Genomic DNA, 21753 nt, shown 5'->3' with positions numbered 1-21753 from the left:
AGGGGTCCAGGTAACTTAATGGAGGGATGGAATAAGGGAGAAGACTGAGTGTCGGTGGGCTCAGACCGGGTGGAGGTGTGTGGGGGGGGGGGGTCATGTTTAGCTTGACATGCTGGAATTCTATGAAGAGGTGACAAGAAGATACAACCAAAGTGGAGCTTATGATATTATTTACCTTAAATTTCAGAAAGCATTTGATAAGGTGCCACATGACAAGGTGGGCATCAAACTAAGAGAATGGGGGAGATCAGGTTGTGGTGTGTAGAGGGGGGGGGCAGAATTGTTCCCCTGCCGCCCCCATCAGTCTAAATTCAACAACTCATCATGACAAATATATATATATATATATTTAATTTAAAGCCAAATTCTGTCATTCATACGAGTATTCGGACCCTTTGTGTCTCTCGGGGGTCCGTGCCTGAGGTTTTAGGCGTGACGTCGTCACCAGCCCTGTTTCCTTTAGTATGCAGCAGAACACCCCGGAAGACTTGTGACATCATCTCCACGTCTGGCTTTGCTAGCCCCGCCCCTTCAACTAGACTAACGGCCGAGTGCTGACACATCAAACTACCCATAAGCCTTTGCAAACGTGTTACATTGCATCAGTTCAGTTTGTATCCGTTGTGGTTGCTGTGTGATTTTCAACTTGTCTTTACTCTTTTGATTTAGCCTCGTATGTTGTGTTTAATTGTATGGACTGCGCATCTCCTGCATGTTCTGCTATAGAGGAGGCACAGGGTGATGACACGAGGGTCCTTCTCAGAACTGGGTTGACGTTAAGAGTGGTGTCCAGCAGGGGGCAGTGCTGGGGAGGGGGGGGGGCCACTGCGATTCTCATTATTTAACTGACGACTTCACCCAAGGCAGCTTACAACACATGAGATACAACTGGCGCAGTTTCTGTGGGGCACAGGCAGGTGAAGTGACTTGTTCAGGGTCACACAGCGTCAGTAGTGGTATTGGGGTCCGAAGTCCAAAGCCTTAACCACTACGTCACATTGCCTGCCTATTATATTATTTAATGAATATATGAAGGATTTGGGGTGGCACGGTGGCACAGAGGGTAGCACTGCTGCCTCTCAGTTAGGAGACCTGGGTTCGCTTCCCGGGTCCTCCCTGTGTGGAGTTTGTATGTTCTCCCCCAGGTGCTCCGGTTTCCTCCCACACTCCAAAGACATGCAGGTTAGGTGCATTGGCGATCCTAAATTGTGCTTGGTGTGTGTGTGTGTGTGTGTGTGTGTGTGCGCGCTCTGCGGTGGGCTGGCGCCCTGCCTGGGGTTTGTTTCCTGCCTTGCACCCTGTCTTGGCTGGGATTGGCTCTGTAATTAGGATATAGCAGGTTGGATAATGGATGGATGAAGGATTTGGATAGGAATATAAATAACAGGCTGGCTAAGTCCGCAGATGATGCCAAGCTGGGTGATAATCGAGAATCTGTTGAATCATCAGAGGGACTTGGACAGCTGATGGGCTTGGACTGATGAAACTCCCAGTCAGTGAATGTAAAGTGTGAGCTCTGAACACAAATGGGGGTCTGAAAAGCAAAAGTCCACCTTAAGAGATGGATCAAGGAGTCGCAGTGGACTCGATGCTATCAACTGCCAGGCAGTGTTCAGAGGGCATTAAGAAGGCTGGCAGAAGGTCAAGTTATATAGCGCCTTGACGTGCAGAGTTCAAGTCCCAGGAGGTCCTGCTGAAGTTTTATAACACACTGGTGAGGCCTCATCTGCAGTCCAGGGTGTCGTTTTGTGTCCACTGCATGAGTCTAAGCAGACTGAATGTGATAATGGAAATCATTAAAAACCCAGAGCATGGAAAAGGCACTATATAAATAACATGAATTATTATTATTAAAATACAAAACATAGACAGATGCTTGCTACTGTAAGGGACCCCCAGGAGATGGAAGGACCAGGGCAGAGAGTGTGCCCAGGGCATCATCTCCCCCCGGAGTGCTAGATGGCAGCCCTCCTGAGTTGTAGCAGCACCACGGTTCACCACAGGGCATCATGGGAATTGGAGTTCTGTGACTCAATTCTGTTGGGTGCCGCCAGGGGATGCTGCAGGGGCTGGGGTGTCCTAATTTGAGGGGCTCCAGCCTTCGGGACACCAGATTACTTAACAGGAGGTCTGGTTGCCCGAGTTGGGAGGTGGAGGACAAAGACAGAGGAAGAGGAAGAGGAAAAGAAAAGACAAAGTGCTGAGTGCTTTATTGTGCAGTGCATTGGTGGGAAACGACTGGAAAGTGTTTCCCACAGCTGGTTAAAGGCCATTCACGTTGCTGGACTTGTGCCTTGTGTTTGTCTGTGTCGGGTTTGGGGGGAGCTGGTGTGCCCCCTGCAGGCCACACTATGTTTGAAATGTCTGTCGTGCCATTTTAGGATTGACAGTAAAGCATTGAAACTGGGAAATGAAAAATTCAAAATCCAACTAAAAGCAGAGGATGGCGGCGACAAAGAAGATGCAGCAGCCATCATGGGGACCGGGACTTAAGTGGAGAACAGGTGGCGCAATGAGCACAAAGTCGGACGTACATCTACCATTTGAGCTTTGCTGCAAAAAAGTACAAGACCCGCTAAAAGGAAGAGAATAAAAGTAAAAGAAGGCTGCAAAAACATGCAGAGAATTGCATACGAAACACAAGGATGAGCCCACTGAGACAAACGCTCTGAGGGGCCGAGACCCCTCTGCCAGTGCCGTTCTCTGTGCCCGCGGCTTTCACACAATAAGCCACTGCAATGCATGATGTCGGACCAGTCTGGGTCTAATTCTCCAGCAGAGATGATTTCAAAATTAAAAATTCAAAAGTGGGTACTCACGGCAATGGCTAACAGCCTCTGCTTGTACAACTCTGTCTCTTCCATCGCCACACTGTAATAAAGAAAGAAATTCAGAACAGTTAGTAAAGGGCAGAAACAACAACATGGCCCCACCATCATTAAGAAGAATTGGGGTGGGGGGTGGGGGGGGGCACAAGGTGACTGCAGAGGTCTTGCAAAGCAAAGAGAGTCGGGGGTCACACCAGGCCTTCACATACGCCACCTACAAGAGTCCAGCTGCAGACCGCCACAGATCAATCAAATAAGACACCTCGGGTGAGCTGTTCATGTGACGCGACACACACTGGCACTGGCGCTGCGGTTAGGGTCAGGGTCATCTGACTCAGGAGTCTAATGACGACAGTCGAGTGGGCGTGTCGCATAGTGCTAGTGGGCGTGTCTGATAATAGTAGTGGGAGTGTCTCATATTATTGGGCGTGTCTCAGCCAGGGGTGTGACTTATAGTAGTAGGAGTGGGCATGTCTCATAGCTGTGGGAGTAGTCCATAGTGCTAGTGGGCGTGTCTCATATTAGTGGGTGTGTCTCATAGTCATGGGCATAACTCATAGTAGTAGTAGCGGGCGTGTTTCATAGTCGTGGGCGTGACTCATAGTAGTAGTAGTGGGCATGTCTCATAGCAGTGGTGGGTGTGTCTCATAGGAGTGGGCGTATCTCCCAGTAGTGATAATGGGAGTGTCTCATAGTCGTGGGCGTGACACTCATAGTAGTAGTAGTGGGCGTGTTTCATAGTCGTGGGCGTGACTCATAGTAGTAGTAGTGGGCGCGCCTCATTGTGGTAGTGGCCGTGTCTCATAGCAGTAGTGGGCGTGTCTCATTGGAGTGGGCGTGTTGCACAGTAGTGGTAGTGGGCGTATCTCATATTAGTGGGCGTGTCTCGTAGTTGTGGGCGTCTCATGTAGTGCTCCCAGAGGCTGCTTGGAGTCTTTGCTGGGAAAATCATGTGACATAAACATTTAATCTGATTGGCCATTCAGCGGAGCTCCTGAATCGCACACCTTTGGAGATCTGCAGCTGGACCCCTTCTCGATGTGCCACCATTTGACAATGTTAGGACGCACTCTCCGCAGTTCATGTGTTCTACGGTGTACTCAAACTAATCGACGCTGCATGAGAGGCTAAAGAGATCTGTGAAGGCCTCACCTGACATATTTTGACGGTGTAACCCCACTTTGGTGTCGCCCAGAGGGTTCAGCGTATATCACCGTCCTACTTTGTTTTCAATTCAATTCTTTTTTTATAAAGCCAACATAATCCCTACAAGACATACAACTTGAAATGACAACAAAGTGACATTTAATTGGGGAAAAATAAGGACATCAGGGTGCTGAGGTGCACTTCCAGAGCTCAATCCTCCTGTCCAGGAGTTGCTTTGGGTCACTGTGGGAATGGGGGCGGTGGGCGCTTGCTGGGCTGACCAGGAGTTGGACTGAACCATTGCCCTGAAAGGAGGTCAAAGATGGTGTATTAAAGGTGGCCAGTGGTGGTCCCCAGATCACTCAGGGGCTCCATGAGGCCTCAGCTGTGGTCCAGACCAATATATGTGCACCCGGTCCTTTAAGGAGGCTGGAAAAAAAAAACTGGTCAGGAATGACCTGGAAGCATTGGTCTGCTAATTAGAGCCAATTCTGGAACTTGCATTACATTTACAAAGTGGCCACTAGGGGACGTCACTGAGTCCCAAACCCCAGAGACACATCTACATGAAGACCGTCCCCATTTATTTTAGTTTCATATGAATGCCCCAGACAGGCTCCTCAGCAGGGCACAGCCCAACCCTTTGATTTTGTTTTGTTTCGTTTTCTTTCTCCTCCACTCCTCCCAGGTGAGTCTTGTCCTTCTGTGCCATCTCCAACACCCCGGGCAGAGTGGAGGGCCCTCTGTTTTTTAAACGTGACCCGAGAGTCCCCTCTTTGCCTAAGCCATTGTCTTTAGGTGGCACTTCCAGGCTATTCATCTTCCAATATCTCCTTCTGCTGGCCTCCATGGAACCCAACAGGGCAACCCTATGGGAGCACAACTGCCATCTTGTCACCCAGTGTATGCCGTATCCCACTGCCCCACATTTCTTCTGGCCCCCCCCCGACCAGGAAATGGCCTGCTACCTGTCCCGGTCAGGATGCTTCTCCACCCAATTCTTCCATTCATCCATTGCTGCTGTGATGCCAGTCCCAGTGAAACAGCGGCTGCGGTGCCCCTTCATGCCCACCTCCTGGCTGGGTGGGGGAAACGTCACACCTCCATTCCTGACCATCCGTTATACTGGCCAAGTAAGGGAGCGGATGTCCATTCCAGCTGGGATGCTGGTTTCTGGCACTGGATTCTGTTTTATGGTAGCTACTAAAGTGTTAACCGTCTTGTTTTACCCTGGGTGCCATCATTTTGAGCCTTTTATTTTGAAACCTCACCCAGAATGGATCACGTGACATGCCGATTTATGGTGGCAGGCATTTTGACAAAACTAAATAATAACCAAGAAATACCAACCCGGAAAGGTGGCACATACTGGCATCACAACACAGCACCAAGAGGCAAACATTCATAACTACCTGAAAACAACACTCCAGCAAAAAACGAAACAAGAATAAAAAAAAATTAAAAAACGCATTACAAGAAGAGGGTCCGAATATTGTGTGTCATGGGAGACGGTTTACTGGCTCAAATAGTGTTATGTTGCAGCCTGCCCAGGGGTTGGCGCTGTCACCTGATCCTTACTCCTCTTGATCCTCTGCAGACCAGCCGAAGACCACGCCCCTCAGTGACATCACCAACGGTCTGCCCACTGATGACGTCACTTCCGTTACCCAGAATCCATCTGCCTGCCACGTCAGTTCCTGTTCCGGCCTTCCTGACTCCACCTCTTCCTCTAGTCCTCCATATTTAGAGCCCAGGCTCTTCCTGTTAGTTAGTTTCGTAAAGACGCGTTTGCTTTATTTTCTGAATTTTCAGTTTCCAGGGTGGCCATCCCCGAACCTTTCTCTGCCTGATGTCTATTTTTTACCACGCGTGTAAATAAAATGAACAATCATAAGGGCTAGCGTTCTCTTCTCCTGGTCACATCCATCCCTTCAGCTGTGCCTACCCCAGCAGTTGGCATAACATCTGCAAAGTTCCCAAAAACGGGTATGTAAAAAAAATCAAAAAACAGAAAAACGTAACAAAAACGTCAAGGAAATCGGCACACAAGCCCACCTCATAACGATGCCCACCATTGACTACAAGAGCTCCATTCTGTTCTAGATATCGAAATTAGGGTTAGGGGTAGAGTTAGGGTTAGGACCTGGCATTGCCCATGAGAAAGCCAACCCAAGATGGGGTGCCAGTCCATCGCAGGACTCTCTTAGTAACGTGAACCTGACCAAAGGTGGCCTGCGGGTGGCGCTCTGCCTTCCTGCTCCACCCTGCCAAAGCAATAAAAAGAGGCCATTTGTTCAAGTTTTGAGATTTGGAGGTAAAATGAGATGAGAAAAGGAACTGTGCCAGCCTGCTGTCGCTCCAGAGCTGAAAAGGCGGGCTGCCATGACCTAAATAGCTGGCTGCCTTACCGAGTTTTAAATCATTTTCATTGTCTTTGCTTCAGCGCTGGCTCTAAAATTAAGATTTTTTTTATGTGTGTGTGCATGAAATTGCAAAAAAAATGAGAAAATTTATGGGGCTTTCAAGTGAACTTCTCTCTCCCAGCGCACTTCTTGACCTTGGCTTCCTGCAACTGCTTCCCCTGCACTGCTGAATTCCAACACTTCCAGTCAGGGAGTGAAAAGCCGAGGCGGGCAGGATGATCGGCATATGGAACAACACAACGGTTGTGGGTCACTGATCTGGAACTTAGGAAGATGGATTAAAACCAGTAAAACCATCACCTGGGGAAATGGGTGGTCCTCACAAGAGCCTGCTTTCCAAGGACTGTCAGCAGCACGACTGGAATGGGTCTTTTTATGGGGTGCGATCTGGTTGGTTGGTTTTGCTGTTCTCACAACCTGTGAAAAACTGTGACTCCGCCCCTGGCCCCGCCTCCTCTGCTCTTAGGCCTTAAAAGCTCAATGGTGTCCTTCAACTGAGGCTCATCAGTACAACAACAATTGCACGGTGAATTTAAACACAGCTACCCCAACTCTTTTTATGAGGATTTTACAGGACGGTGGTCACCCTCCAAAGTATTAAGCTGATTGTCACATTAGGTGACTTCTAGTCAGGGGGTATGTCAGATTTGCCGACTTGCAGAGTTGCTGATCATGGCGCTGGAACATTTCAGTTTAAATGACTGAAAATTGCCAGGCTGGTCAACCTTACCAACCGAGTGCCGACTGTCCGGTGCACTCGCACCCGCCACTTTCTGCGACAGCCAATAGCATGCTGCCTGACATACAATCGCCGCCCTTTCACTTGTCTTGTGTTTTACGCACCACAACAGAATGGAAACATCAGACTGACAATCTTCTCTTGCGTTTGTCAGGCCCAAAGCCTCCATGTTGCGCATTCCTCATCACTGTGTTGCACTCATTGTACTTAGTGATGAGCACTCATTGGCTGTCAGCCCTCAAAGCCCCGCCCCTGCAACTGAAGACTCACTGGAGCTGTCACTTTAGCTGACCTGCTTCATCTGAGCCGCTGACTGCCACAACTCACTAAGATTAACTAAATAAAGGCTGCGACTGAAAATCAATGCAAAAGTCACGTAATGTGACATGGCCACTACTGGAACTGGGCCAAGTCACACTGTTTGGGGTGTGGTTGGTTATAATATTTCTGTATGGCTTGAGGTGAATTGCAGTGCTAGTGCTGTCTACCCAAGCCCAGCTTAAGACCCCCCCACAGGCCCCTAGGCGACTTAATGAATGGAGCTCCTTAACAGAGAGGACTTTTAATAATGTCATTAATGCTGCACAGCAATTTCCACTTTTGCTTTAGGTGTGTGGATTGTTTCAAAAGTGGGCCAAAAAAATCGAATGAAAGGACCCTAAGGCACAACACACCCAGAATGCCCTCTGTCTATGTAGATCTGCCCTCTATCTATCTTTTTATCTACCTATTCATCTACCTTTCCTTTAGATTAATTGGAAAGGCACTATATATTAGATTGATAGATAGAAAAGGTGATAGGTATATAGTGCCTTTCCTATTTATCTGTCTACCTATCTATTAAATTGATTAATTGGAAAGAAACCATATAATAGATCTATGCATGTATATATACAGTATATATATATATATATATATAGAGAGAGAGAGAGTGAGAGCAGGTGACTTTCTTATTTGTCTATCTATGTAGCTCCTTCACATTCACAAAATGCACAAATTCCACCACAACACTGGTTTTGCAAAACCTGTACCAAATGGCATATAAGTTTAGACACATGCATTGCCTTTGTTATTCCAACAGATGGTGCCTCAGAAACATTAACCCTGCTTTTACAAATCCCATACCAAAGAACATATAACAGAGACACCTGCATTGAATTTGACATTCCAACGGTTGCTGCATCAAAAATAGTTTGTAGTAATGATTGTTAATTATTACTGCAGCGGTTTGTGATGCGCCACCTGTTGGAGTGACAACTGCAATGCATAGTATTACTACATGCATTACAAAACACAGGGCGGCACGGTGGTGCAGTGGGTAGAACTGCTGTCTCGCAGTTAGGAGCCCTGGGTTCACCTCCTGGGTCCTCCCTGCATGGAGTTTGCATGTTTTCCCCGTGTCTGCGTGGGTTTCCTCCCAAAGTCCAAAGACATGCAGGTCAGGTGCATTGGTGATTCTAAATTGTCCCTAGTGTGTGCTTGGTGTGTGTGTGTGTGTGTGTGTGCCCTGTGGTGGGCTGACGCCCTGCCCAGGGTTTGTTTCCTGCCTTGTGCCCTGTGTTGTCTGGGATTGGCTCCAGCAGACCCCCGTGACCCTGTAGTTAGGATATAGTGGGTTGGATAATGAATGGATGGATTACAACACGCATTCCTGTAGATGGTGCGTTGCAAATGTTAACGCTGAGGTCTGCGTTGATTATTTAGATCTTAACCTGTATTAAGTGGGTAACACAGCTAGTATAACAATACTTTAGTAAAATAATGCACACATTTTGGACATCGTGGAACTACATATGACTAGATAACTGGCAGGTGGATTATGTGACATGACTGATTTTGATTTTTTTTAATGGACATTTTGATATTGTTTGCTGTTTGTTAGCCCCGGGCACCTCTAAATCCCATTGTGTCAGTAGTTATGTTATATCCGTTCTCCTTGAAAACACAAAATTAACATTTTTCTTGAGCATCACTACAAACAACATAGGGTAAACAACAGTAAAAAATGCATCTGGCAGAAGTATTCCTTTAATGCTATTATTATTATTTTTTTTTTTTTTACTGTATTTTGTAAAGACACCCACGCTAGCATTTGCAGTGCACCATCTGTTAGAATATCTTTTGTAGTACATGTAGTAATAAAATTCATTGCTTTTTCATTCTAACAGGTGGCACACTATAAGCATTAACAATGCTCTTACAAATCCCATACCAAATGGCATATAACAGATACACAGCAACCAGACAAACACACAGATACGAGTCTTTTATTAAGGTAGATTTAGAAAGTGGATGAAGAGTCATTCGAATACAGAAAAAACATACAAACATCACACAGACCCATCCATGGGGTAATGATACAGTTCTGCTAGCTTCTGCAAAAGCATCTACCCCTAGGCTGTCCAGACTTTGAAGTCTGTGCTGCCCCCTGTTTTCTGATCTTCTATCGATGTACAGGACATCTGCTAGTACTGTTGTCTTTATTGCTTGTTATCATTAGTGTTAACATTTGCAGTGTACCATCTATTAGAATGTATTTTGTAACACATGTAGCAGTAAATTGCATTGCATTTATCATTCCAACAGACGGTGCATCACAAACCTTTGTAGCAACAAAATGCTAAATGCCATTTGGGATGGGATTTGTAATAGTAGTGATAATGTTTAAGATGTGTGCCATCTGTTGGAATGACAAACGCAATGCATCTTACTAGCACAAATGTTTGAGTTGTGCCATCTGTTGGAATGACAAATGTAATACATTTTATTACTACAAATGTTTGTGATGGAATGACAGAGACATAGCGACTGGACGGACACACAGACACTTGTCCTTTTACTAAGATGCATAGGCAATATAGCCCCCTAGTGGTTAAAAGTTTATATTGTAATTCACGAGGCAATCCGCTCAAACCTCCAGACCTAGAGAGTCACTCAGATCTCACAGCCTACAAGTTTGTGAATTTTTGAATTTGGAGTTTGTATGAGAATGTCGGGTAAATAAAATTGTAAAGTGTGAAGAACCTAACCAAACAATCGCATTAAAGATGAACCGTATTTATTTTGCAGAAACTGAACTAATATGCAGTTTGCAGCTCTCGACATTAACGTTTGCCTCTAGGGAGGAAAGGTAAAGCCGTTTCACCTCTGAGAGGGGAAGTAATTTGGCGGGGCTCCTTCAGCCAGATAACCTCTGGTGAGCTGACGTCGCTGGGTTCCCACTGCCAGAGGGAGCAAATGAGCCCGTGGGAGCACGAGAAATGGCAATGAGATCCTGGCACTGCTGACGCACCTCATAGCTGTTGGCAGCGCTGCCTGCCCATCCTTTGTGAAGAGTTTGATCTCTGCGGCAAAAAGATTCCGCGCAGTAGTCAAGGAAACGGTAGCCAGTATTAGCCATTGTAATAAATGTAATATTCATTACAAAGCTCAAAGCGAATTCAACATTTGAGGTTCAGTAAAGATGTGTGTGTGTGCGTTAGGTGATACGGCACTTACATCTTCATTTAATATACCTGTGAGGACAACACCAATGCTTCGTGCATCGAGCGAGCTGACTTCAGGTCTCACACTCAGCCCCTCGATGCTCAAAGATTTGCAGATTTGGTCGACTGCAAACTCTGCGTTTGCCTCAGTGTTTAATGAATGTGGGTGGGAGCCCCTGCAATGACTCCGGAAAAACATAAAATGAAGCCAAGTGGGATTTTGCCAGGTGCAGTGATTTGTTGGCACAGCCGCCTAATGGATCCAGTCTGTGCCAGGTTGGCATGTCCTCCCTGTGCCTGCATGAGATTTCTTTCTGCATGTTAATTGGTAACTCTGCATTGGGCTCCTCTGGGGTGCACATGAATGGGCCCTGCATTGGACTGGTGCCCCATATTGGGGTCGTTCTAGTCTTGTCTCAGGATTGCCTATGGTGCATTAGGGGCATAAAAAAACTGAAAGTTATTGTGTGCTTAGAATAGTGTAGGGTCAATACTCAAATTTTCAACCAGTTTTCAGATCTCAGATGGAGCATCGCAAACATTTGTAGCAATACTGGGAATGAGAAATTCAATGTATTTTATTACAATAAATGCGATGCACCATCTGTTGGAATGAGAAATACAATGCATTGTATTACTACAAATGTTTGTGATCCGCCATCTGTTGGAATAAGAAATGTAATGAATTTCATTAGAATAAATGTTTGCCATGAGCCATATGTTGGAATGGCAAATGCAATGCATTCTATTACTACAAATGTTTGTGATGCACCATCTGATGGAATGAGATGTGCAGTGCATTTTAGTGCTACAAATGTTTGTGATGCATCTCCTGTTGGAATGACAAATGTAATGCATTGTATTACTACAAATGCTTGTGGTGCATCATCTGTTGGAATGATAAATGCAATGCATCATATTAGTACTACAGATGTTTGTGATACACCATCAGATGGAATGAGAAATATAATGCATTGTATTACTATAATTGTCTGTGATGTGCCATCTGTTGGAATGACAAATATAATTCATTATATTGTGTGCTTGGTGTGTGGGTGTGTTTGTGTGTATCCTGCGGTGGGTTGGCACCCTGCCCGGGATTGGTTCCTGCCTTGTGCCCTGTGTTGGCTGGGATTGGCTCCAGCAGAACCCCGTGACCCTGTGTTCGGATTCAGCGGGTTGGAAAATGGATGGATGGATATTACTACAAATATTTGTGATGCACCTTCTGTTGGAATGACAAATGTAATGCATTGTATTACTACAAATGTTTGTGATGCTCCATCACTTGTAATGACAAATGTGATACATTTTGTTACTACAATTGTCTGTGATGTGCCATCTGTTGGAATGACAAATGTAATGCATTGTATTACTACAAATGTTTGTGATGCACCTTCTGTTGGAATGACAAATGTAATGCATTGTATTACTACAAATGTTTGTGATGCACCATCTGTTGGAGTGATAAATATAATGCATTGTATTACTACAATTGTCTGTGATGTGCCATCTGTTGGAATGACAAATGTAATGCATTACTACAAATGTTTGTGATGATCCATGTGTTGGAATGACAAATGCAATGCATTGTATTACTACAAATGTTTGTGATGCATCTTCTGTTGGAATGACAAATGTAATGCATTGTATTACTACAAATGTTTGTGATGTACCATCTGTTGGAGTGATAAATATAATGCATTGTATTACTACAATTGTCTGTGATGTGCCATCTGTTGGAATGACAAATGCAATCAATCTTATTACTACAAATGTTTGTGATGCACCATCTGTTGGAATGATAAATATAATGCATTGTATTACTACAATTGTCTGTGATGTGCCATCTGTTGGAATGACAAATGCAATCAATCTTATTACTACAAATGTTTGTGATGCACCATCTGTTGGAATGATAAATATAATGCATTGTATTACTACAATTGTCTGTGATGTGCCATCTGTTGGAATGACAAATGCAATCAATCTTATTACTACAAATGTTTGTGATGCACCATCTGTTGGAATGATAAATATAATGCATTGTATTACTACAATTGTCTGTGATGTGCCATCTGTTGGAATGACAAATGCAATGCGTTTAATTACTACATGCATTTCAAAATTCATTCCAATAAATGGTGCACTGCAAACATTAATACTAAAGTGATTCATTAGATTTCAACCCATCTTTGATGGGAAGCACAGCGTGTGTAAATCATAAAGTAATATATGTATTATAAACATCTGCACATGTATTATGATCAGTAATTTGCATGGTAAAGAATCAAGAAAGAGCTTTGTCTTTCTTTATATAAAACGGTCAAAGAGAGAGGGAGTTCCATATTTACTGACTGGCAGATGCCAGCTTAGGCAGGCGTTACACGGATGGAAAGAACATGATATTAGAGCTGCTTCTTTGAGACATGCCAGCTTGTAAAACTGTTAAATTTTAAAAAGAAACAAGAACCTGTTTCATTTGTTAATATCTCATAGTAATACTGTGAGAAAATGGGCCATGTTTTGGTAAATGTGTGCCAATACTTGTCTTTAAGGAGCCGATCTTCTTCCATTTTTAAAGTGCTTTCAAAACTCCTAGAGAAACACCGAATATCACATTTTGGGTTATCACTTTCACCCTGTCCCAGTCGGAGCTCAGTTCACCGTTTCAGTTATCAGTGAAGCTCCCCAATCACCGACCCCCCTTGAGCCCATAATGCCAGTGGTGCCAGCTTGACCGATCTGAGCGTCGCTCCCCGGCTGAACCCGCTAGGCAGTGGGGCGTCTCCTGAGAGGCACAGAAGAACAGGCGATGCTCTGTGTTTGTGCTGACAGAGTCCAGCAATCTTCGCTCGTTGTTTCAAATCAGAAGATGAGAGGCAGCGAACTGCAATCAATAGGACCCTCCGATTTCCAGCGCTTAAGGCCCGAACAAAGACGCTTTTATGAACACGCATTCAGTTTTGAATATTCAAATGTCACACGACAGATATGGTGTTTCAACAGCCTCCTGGAAATGGTGCTCACCTTAGAGACGAGGAATTTTTCCCACAGCCCAACATGGCATCGGACCACAACAGCAGCTCCAGCTCCACAGGGGCTCACAATACGCTGCTGTTATAAGGACCTGGTGAGCTTGGGGTGCACAAGTATGGCACACTGGATTCTTTATGTAAACGGGTTTACCTGACTAACTCCACAATGGCGCTGCCCCAAGTTCTGCGTCCCACCATGTGGTATAGCGGGGCTCGTGGAGATGCCTGATTTTAAAATTAATGCTGTCGATTTTTAATGGGGGGACTGGGGCTGATTGCGCCCCAACGTGACTGTGAGGTCAGTTCTAATAACTCATTGACTTTTTGCAGATGCTGGGCCCACGGAGGTATAAAGGAGAGCCTGAGTGCGAGAGGGAAAAACGAAAAAGGAAGGAATTGACGAGAGGAAGAAAAGACAAAGGTTAAACGGAAATAACAAAGAAACAGAGGGAGACAGGGTGAGGCAAAGCTGGTGCCCTAGGGCGAAGGCGGGTGGTTGGGTTTGGCCTCTACAGGAGTGCATGGCTGACACTGGAGGGCCAGGGAGTATATGTGTATTGTGGTGGACGGCTGGGACACTTTGCCCGGCTGGGACGCCTGGGGAATGGAAGGACCCGGAGAGGAGCGGTATCTTCCCAGGAGCACTAGAGGGCAGCCACCCTAGTGGGTGTCGGGGCCATGGGAACAGAACTTGGAAGCTCAGCCCTGTTGGGGCACATGGGGACCATCAATGAGCATGTGGTGCACATCCGGGTACAATATAAAAGGAGCCACCTCACTCCATTCGAGGAGCCGGAGTCGGGAGGGAGAGGAGTGGAGGCGGCAGAAGAAAAGACAAAAAGAAAGAAAATAAAGAAGAACGGACCGAGTTTTTGGGGCGGGACAATGGCACAGTGGTAGCGCTGCTGCCTCACAGTTAGGAGACCCGGGTTCGCTTCCCGGGTCCTCCCTGCGTGGAGTTTGCATGTTCTCCCCGTGTCTGCGTGGGTTTCCTCCCACAGTCCAAAGACATGCAGGTTAGGTGGATTGGTGATTCTAAATTGGCCCTGGTGTGTGCTTGGTGTGTAGGTGTGTGTGTGTGTGTCCTGTGGTGGGTTGGCACCCTGCCCGGGATTGGTTCCTGCCTTGTGACCTGTGTTGGCTGGGATTGGCTCCAGCAGACCCCCGTGACCCTGTGTTCGGATTCAGCGGGTTGGACAATGGATGGACGGACCGAGTTATTATGTCTGAGTAGTGCATTGTGTGTGCTGCAGAGGGAAGAAGTAATGAACGTGTGTGTTTTTGGGACATTGTGTGTCTCAGTGTCTGTCTGTGGCCAGGCTGAATCGTCACAGTATATATATCTATAAAATGCATGAATTATTAAATCATATATTCATGATGCAATCAGAGGGGGGCCCACCCCCCTTAAATTTTCATGTATCCACCCGCCTCCATTTCTAAACATGAATCACTTCGACAGGCAGTTCAAAAGAATCGATTTTGGTCAATTTAACTGAAATGCCCACCACTAGCGTGCGCCACTGCGGTGGGCTGGCGCCCTGCCTTGCGCCCTGTGTTGGCTGGGATTGGCTCCAGCACACCCCCGTGACCCTGTAGTTAGGATATAGCGGGCTGGATAATAAATGAATGAATGAATGGTGTGCACCACAGCTTGACCACTAGAGGGCACCATCAACGCATCCGCCCACTTCAACAAAAACAAACCAGCTTTCTATGTGACCCTCAGGACTAACCGGACCTTCACCGTGCGCGGCAACTGTGGCTACACTTGAGGTGATTTGGTCTTTATTTTTATTGCTGCTTATCCGCTAACCACTTAATCGTCTTCATTTTCGGACGGGTGACGAGCAGACGGACCCCAGCGGTCCTCCGTGTAACTGAACGCCGAGTCGTGTCAAAGTGGCTCAGCACAGCAGATTCGTGTTGATGTCCCTCCGAGTTCCAGCACTTTTGCCCCAAACCCAAGACCCTTAAATCTTTCATTCCGGAATGTTTTCATTGTTTTAAGAGTGACTCAAAACTGCAACAACTCCACAAAAGTTGCCGGTCGTGCATTTCATTTTGATCTTCAGCTTCAAAGAAACCATCCAGTCTGGTCGGGCAGGCTGGGGCCGACTGTGCCTGCTGGGTGGGCCGCTCAGACGTGCACGAGGTAAGAGGTGAGGGGAGGGGGGGAGGTTAATTAACGGTGTAAAAACAAATATTTGTTTTGACTAATTAAACCACAAAATAGAATATTATGCCATAATCCACTTGTTTTCACACAACTGGGAATTTAAGGTCATTGAAATGCAACTCCATCCATCAATGAACTGCGGAGACGCGCAACGTCAGCTCTGAACTTCACTTGTGTCCCCGCAAACAACACACGGCGTCTTAGAAAACCAGAAAGTGTTTCATGAAAGATGTCGGCCGCCCAGCATTGCCCTGCTCTCCTCTATTGAGGACCTTCAGCTGTGACGCCAACTAGATCACCACGTTGCTTTGTATCCTCCCCCACCATAACACATCGTCTGGGGGGGGGGGCTTTGGATTCGTCAAAAATTTCTATCTGCGGTTTTCGAGGGAGCTCGATGTTTTTGGGTCCCGTGATATCTCCATGATGGGTGTGTCCATCCGTCTGTCTGTCTGTCACAGGTTCTTGAGGACGGCCGAGAGCTAAAACGGCTGGACGGAAAAGTCCCAAACTCGAAACTTCAGCCTGTTATGAGATGACGATGTGCTGATTAGTTTTTGAGACAAATTGTACAAGAGAAACTCTCAAATACCAGAATTCTCTAATTTAATTAGGAATTTTTCACGTCAATTGCTATCTTAATGACCTGTTTTATGATTACAAAGATCAGCATCAGAGTGGTCAATAATTACTGAAATGTTCTCGAACAGTTCGGGTCACTTGGTTCCGAGGACGGAAAGCCTACTGACGCTCGCGTCCGAATTTTTATCCATTAGGATACTCAACAGCCGCTGGGATGGATGGCCGCCTGCACGAGCTACTCCTGTACCGTCTGATGTCGTGTGTCATTTCCGTGGTTTGGACGCCACTGGCCCCTGGAAAACGAAACGTGCAGTTAATGTGAACTGCAGCCTTCCATTGCCGCTCGCTAGCCGACCCCTGGCTGATGTCACTCAGCATGATGCAGGTATGGGCCGCCTAACGTCTGTCCGCATATGCGGTACGTCGGTGGTCCCATAAAGTTGTGACAGAGTTCAGAAATCGCGATCACAGAGCGTGACGTAGCGGACGGAACCAGGCTTAGGGGACACAACAGCTTCCCGTGTATCTCACGTCTGTCATACACAAAGCGATTGATATTTTATTGCAGATTTACCCCACGGTGGCTGACCTCCAAAGGTCCCGTGAAACGACAATTTCCCATCGGGGATTCGTGCAGCGTACTAGTTACTTACTGTAAAGGACGCACGATGCTTCAGCAGAGCTCGAATTACCGGGTTTGCGTGACTTTTATTTTGATAAATCATTGGGGGTCTTTGGTACGTGGGCTTTTTTTTTTTTTTGCTGGGAAAATGAAAGGAAAATGGGGACATCTTGGGGTTAACAAACGAGCACTGGTACTGTATTAAGTTGTGTGTGTCATACGTAAAACACACGTTACGAATGTTTGTTATTTACATGCTTTTTATTTTGTACTTTGCCTTTATAGCTCTTAAGGTTACAGAAACGATAATAAACATTCATAAATCGTCAGTCTAAAAAAAGTTGACCATAGTAGTAACTGTCAACTGGATGATTGATGACCTTAAACTCTGCCCCAGATTATGATTTATGAAACATGTGTGAAAATATGATTTATAAAAATATGACATTACATTCCGTTACATTTGCATTCCTTGCGAACTTTGCAAATTTTGATAAGAACGATGGCCAACGTTCAAATTATTTTAGTAAGTGCACAAAGGTGCCCACTGCTTGGCTTCTATTATTAGATTTGAATCTGCAGTTTTTACAATGACGTTACAGGACAGGGGGGCATAAGTATTAAAATTCATAATTTGGACTAATGGAATAAATTTCATAATGTATTATTTTGAGGTGGGGTAAATTTCAAAATTCATATTTTTGGGATGGAACTAAATCTAATAAATTATTTCAGAATTAATATTTCCCTACATCATAATTCATATTTTCATAAATCAGAATTTGGGGTGGTGTTTAAGGTCATCAGTCATACATTTGACAGTTTCTGTCTTGTATTAGTACGGACTCAGCCGGGGTCACTACATTTAAAAATTAAGTTTACCCTTGCGGGTGCCATAAAGGACAGACTGGCATCCCGACTGGGATGGAGGACAACCAACCCCCTGCCCCCCAGGAGGCCCATAACTGAAGGACAGTATGGATGGAGGGTCCAACCCGGCCGGGACGGTTTCCAATTCTCATAGCAGTCCGGGGGAATGAATAATGGAGTGTGCAAGTTGCAAACATTACTAAACTCCTGTTCTTGCTTTGTCATTCTGGGGTGTCGAGCATTGCTTGATGGACATGGGGGGACAAATGGATGTAATAATTGAGGTCCGCTCAAAATCTATTGGCACGTTTACCTTAAATGACATTTGAAGGCTCGGATCAGAAAGCCCTCGGCCTCCCCCTGGACATTACAGTTGTAATTATTGATTGCAGTGCAGCCCATGCGCCAGGTCTTAACTCTAAGGACCCCCGCCCAGGCGACATTAGCAAACTGCAGGTGACGGGAATGAAACGGTTAATATAAGTGAAACGACTCCTCGGACTCGAAGTGCTTTTTATTTTTGAGCGGGATGCCATCACGCGCATTTTTTTATTATTGTGTTAAAGGGCACAAGTTTTCATTTGTTGTGGGGGGCCGGGTGGGGGTGGTCAGAATGTAAGTGACAGGCACAGCGCAGTGGGATCTTAAGTCTGGCAGCACCTCTGTTCTGGCTTTGTGCCCGTCGGCAATCAGGCCCCGGAGAAAAACGGCAAAGGGACGAGTCGGGAGCTCAGCGGGCCGTGCCTCCTCCCGCTGATTTAGTTTAGGCGTTCAGAACAGAAGCACCCGGAATACAAACATTTATTTCTCACGACAGGCCTGAGATATCTAATTTCTACTTCTGCAAAAATAAATAAATAATGAGGGAAACATTAAATGACACGCACACAAAGAAAACTCTTTGACGCTTCATTGGCGTCTTTTGTTATCTTTTTTTTTTTCGTTTTGGAAAACTTTGCAGGAGTTTGTAATGAATTTAAATAAATTGTAGGATGGCGCGGTACGCCGTGTGGCTGAATAAGGTACTGCAGGCTCCCAAGGGAAAATGTTGGGGGCACCAAAACGGTCTTCTCCGTTTTAATCCAGTCATAAAATAACAAAAAAAAAAGGGGGAGGTGGGGTCGTTATGCACCCCGCTATAAACCACAAAAGAAACCCGTCTGCCTGTAATGACGTCATTTATCATGTGACCCGCCACACCGTTCTATAGGACAGCCCGTTCAGAACTGACCGCCTCCTTCCAGCACCGGCAGGTTGTAAAGGCGGGAGATTGGAAGGGGCGGAGTCAATGGCCCTCCCTGGGCGTCTTCTTGGTTGTTGCGGAGGTACGAAGGTTAGCGTGAGCGCCCCCAATCCACCCGGGGTGGTAGTACCTGCTTCAGATGACCCCACAAGAGGTGTACACGCTACTGGAAAAGTACCAAAAAATATTTTTAAAACAGTACGGTATTAGCAATTTGGGATTTTTTTCAGTACTGGAAGTAAATATCAGCTGTCCTGTCCAGCCCTTTGGCCTCCCAGTTTAGACTTTTATTTCTAAATTAATTTTCATAGAATACTCCTTGCTAGCATCCAAAGCATTACACTTGATGTGTGATGATATTTTAAATTCCACCGTACGAATCCACTATATGCAAGTTTTGGAGAAATGCAACGTTTTTTGTGTGATTACTTTTGTTTCTGTGCTTCATGATTTATAACAATAATTAATAACATTTATATAGCGCTTTTCAGACCTACTCAAAGCGCCTTACAGTGGAGCCCCTTCTACCATCACCAATGTGAGGCATCCATCTGCATGTGGTGACGGCGGCCATTCTTGGCACACACAGCTCTTAGGTGGTGAAAGAGAGAGAGACAGGGGATGATGGGAGGGGGTAGACTGACCAGGCCGTGGACATTGGGGTAGTGGGGTGGTGAAGCCTCTCAGACAGGCGCAGTCCGAGGCGTATTCTCTTCTCGCTGATGCCTTTGCTTTTTAAACTTCACTTGCACTCGTCTCTCACTTTCTGGGTTAACCATTGAATAAGCTGTTAGTGGGCTGGCCTCCTGACCAATGAGGGAGGAGAGGAGGCGGGTCTTCAATTCAAATGCTCGGCCGCGTTTCCATTCACAAGGCCGTTTTCTAGAATCTTCTTTTTTGTTTCCCGTGGCTGGTGGAGATGAGCATAGAGCAGGGAGGCTGACCCCATCAGCAGTTCTCAGCAGCTGCTAGTCGGGACGTTAGCGGGCATTTCAACTTTTTATTTGGTAACTGGGTGTAGTTTCCTCCAGTTGTTTTTTTTCACCTCTGGGTAATTCTGCGTGGTGTCCTTTTAGTTTTTGCTAACATCACCTTTAGCTCTGAAGATGTGAAGTAACCACAACACACCTGCCTTTTTAAAACGTGGGAGGACAAGTAAATTACCCAGCGTAATAATTACCCGTTCTTCTACTTAAGACCTCGTCCAGTGTCTCGTTTAAATCAGACTCTGTAGTTTCGTCTTTAATTTCATTAGATAATCCACTCCTAAATGCTGTGACTAATGTAGTGCTGGCCCAACTGGAATCAGCTGTTAGGGTTTTGAACGAGATACTAAAATCCCCCCACTTTGCTTCACCCCCCTTAGGAAGGGTGCGGCAAGCATTATGTGCACAATTAAGTACCTCAAAAACTTTTAATGAACTTCTATGGCCTGCAGGGGGCGCTCCAGTTCCCCAAACCCAGCACAGACAGACATAGACACAAGTTTTTTTGCACAGTACAAAGGGTTTTATACAGTGGGAAAGGATTTTCAATCCTTTCCCACAGCACAGTACCAATGCACAGGGATACAGCACTCTTCTTCTCCTTCTCTCCCAGTCTATCTTTCCGCCCTACCAGTCCTCCTCCAGCAAGCTTTGTCACCTTCCTCCCGAGCATGGCACCTGGTGGAATGGCACCTGGCTCCTTTAATCGAATCCCTGGGAGTACTTCCAGTGTCCCATAGGCTTGGTACCGAATCCCGATGACATAGGGCTCAGGTGTCCCTGCAGCACCCCCCCCCCCCAGAATCCAACAGGGCCGAGCCACCAAACTCCCAATTCCCAACATGCCCTGTGGGAATCTGTGGTGCCATAGCTGCCACCTAGCAAGCCGGGGAAGATAATGCCCTGCGCACACACTGTCCCCCGGTCCTTAGGCGAGGGTGCCAGCCGTCCACCACACTTCTCGAGCAAAAGATCCAGACTGTGAATGCTGGGATGCTGGTTCAACATATTATTTCAAGTAAATGGGGTGACCGTCCCCATTTTATTTGGTCCCTTGGGTTTGTCACGGTCAACGACAATTGACAACAACTTTTGGTTGTGATTAAAAGATAAAGCGGATTTTCAGCTTGTGAATCAGGGCCGTTTCATCTCCTGGTCTCTCTTGATATAAAAAAACGGACATCCTCCAGTACAGGCAGAGCAAAGGCGGCGGTCGAGAACGTTATTTATTTTCAACATGAGATTAAAACTCCTCTAACATGAAGTCTCAATAATCTGTGGAGGCCAAGGACAAATTACAAAAATAAAAATAAACACCTGATCAGGAGAGCAGCTCTGCAAAAAAACATCTCGTGCCCAAAAGGAAGGGGAACCGCTCAGTGGCTGAACGTCTGCGTGTGTGCCACTGGGAAGCTGAAGAATGCGCATTTTTGCTTTGATCACAAAATATTTCACCCTGCAGGCATTTTGTCATTTCTGCAGTCTTCCATTTCGGACAGGGCACTTACTTTTGCCCAAGGCCGTTGGAAATGTTGAAATGCAGCACGTGACCCTCGAAACAGATTCCTGGGAAACATCAGGCCGGCATGTTGTGTGGTAAGCAAAGCCAAAC

General features: G+C 46.0%; 1 protein-coding gene across 1 annotated transcript in view; it reads right to left on the bottom strand.

Moving 5' to 3' along the window:
• palm3 (paralemmin 3) overlaps nucleotides 1-21753 on the bottom strand; it is a 65403-nt gene that overhangs the window by 22165 nt on the left and 21485 nt on the right. Inside the window, exon 2 of the mRNA XM_028822628.2 lies at nucleotides 2820-2871. Coding sequence (XP_028678461.2) covers nucleotides 2820-2864 — 45 coding nt within the window. The 5' untranslated portion in view covers nucleotides 2865-2871. The remainder of the gene's footprint in view (nucleotides 1-2819; nucleotides 2872-21753) is intronic.

This window comes from Erpetoichthys calabaricus, chromosome 17 (genome assembly GCF_900747795.2).
Source record: "Erpetoichthys calabaricus chromosome 17, fErpCal1.3, whole genome shotgun sequence".
In the NCBI taxonomy this organism is placed as follows: domain Eukaryota; kingdom Metazoa; phylum Chordata; class Cladistia; order Polypteriformes; family Polypteridae; genus Erpetoichthys; species Erpetoichthys calabaricus.
Note: the sequence above shows the minus strand (reverse complement) of the source record. Positions and strands in the feature narration are given on the sequence as shown.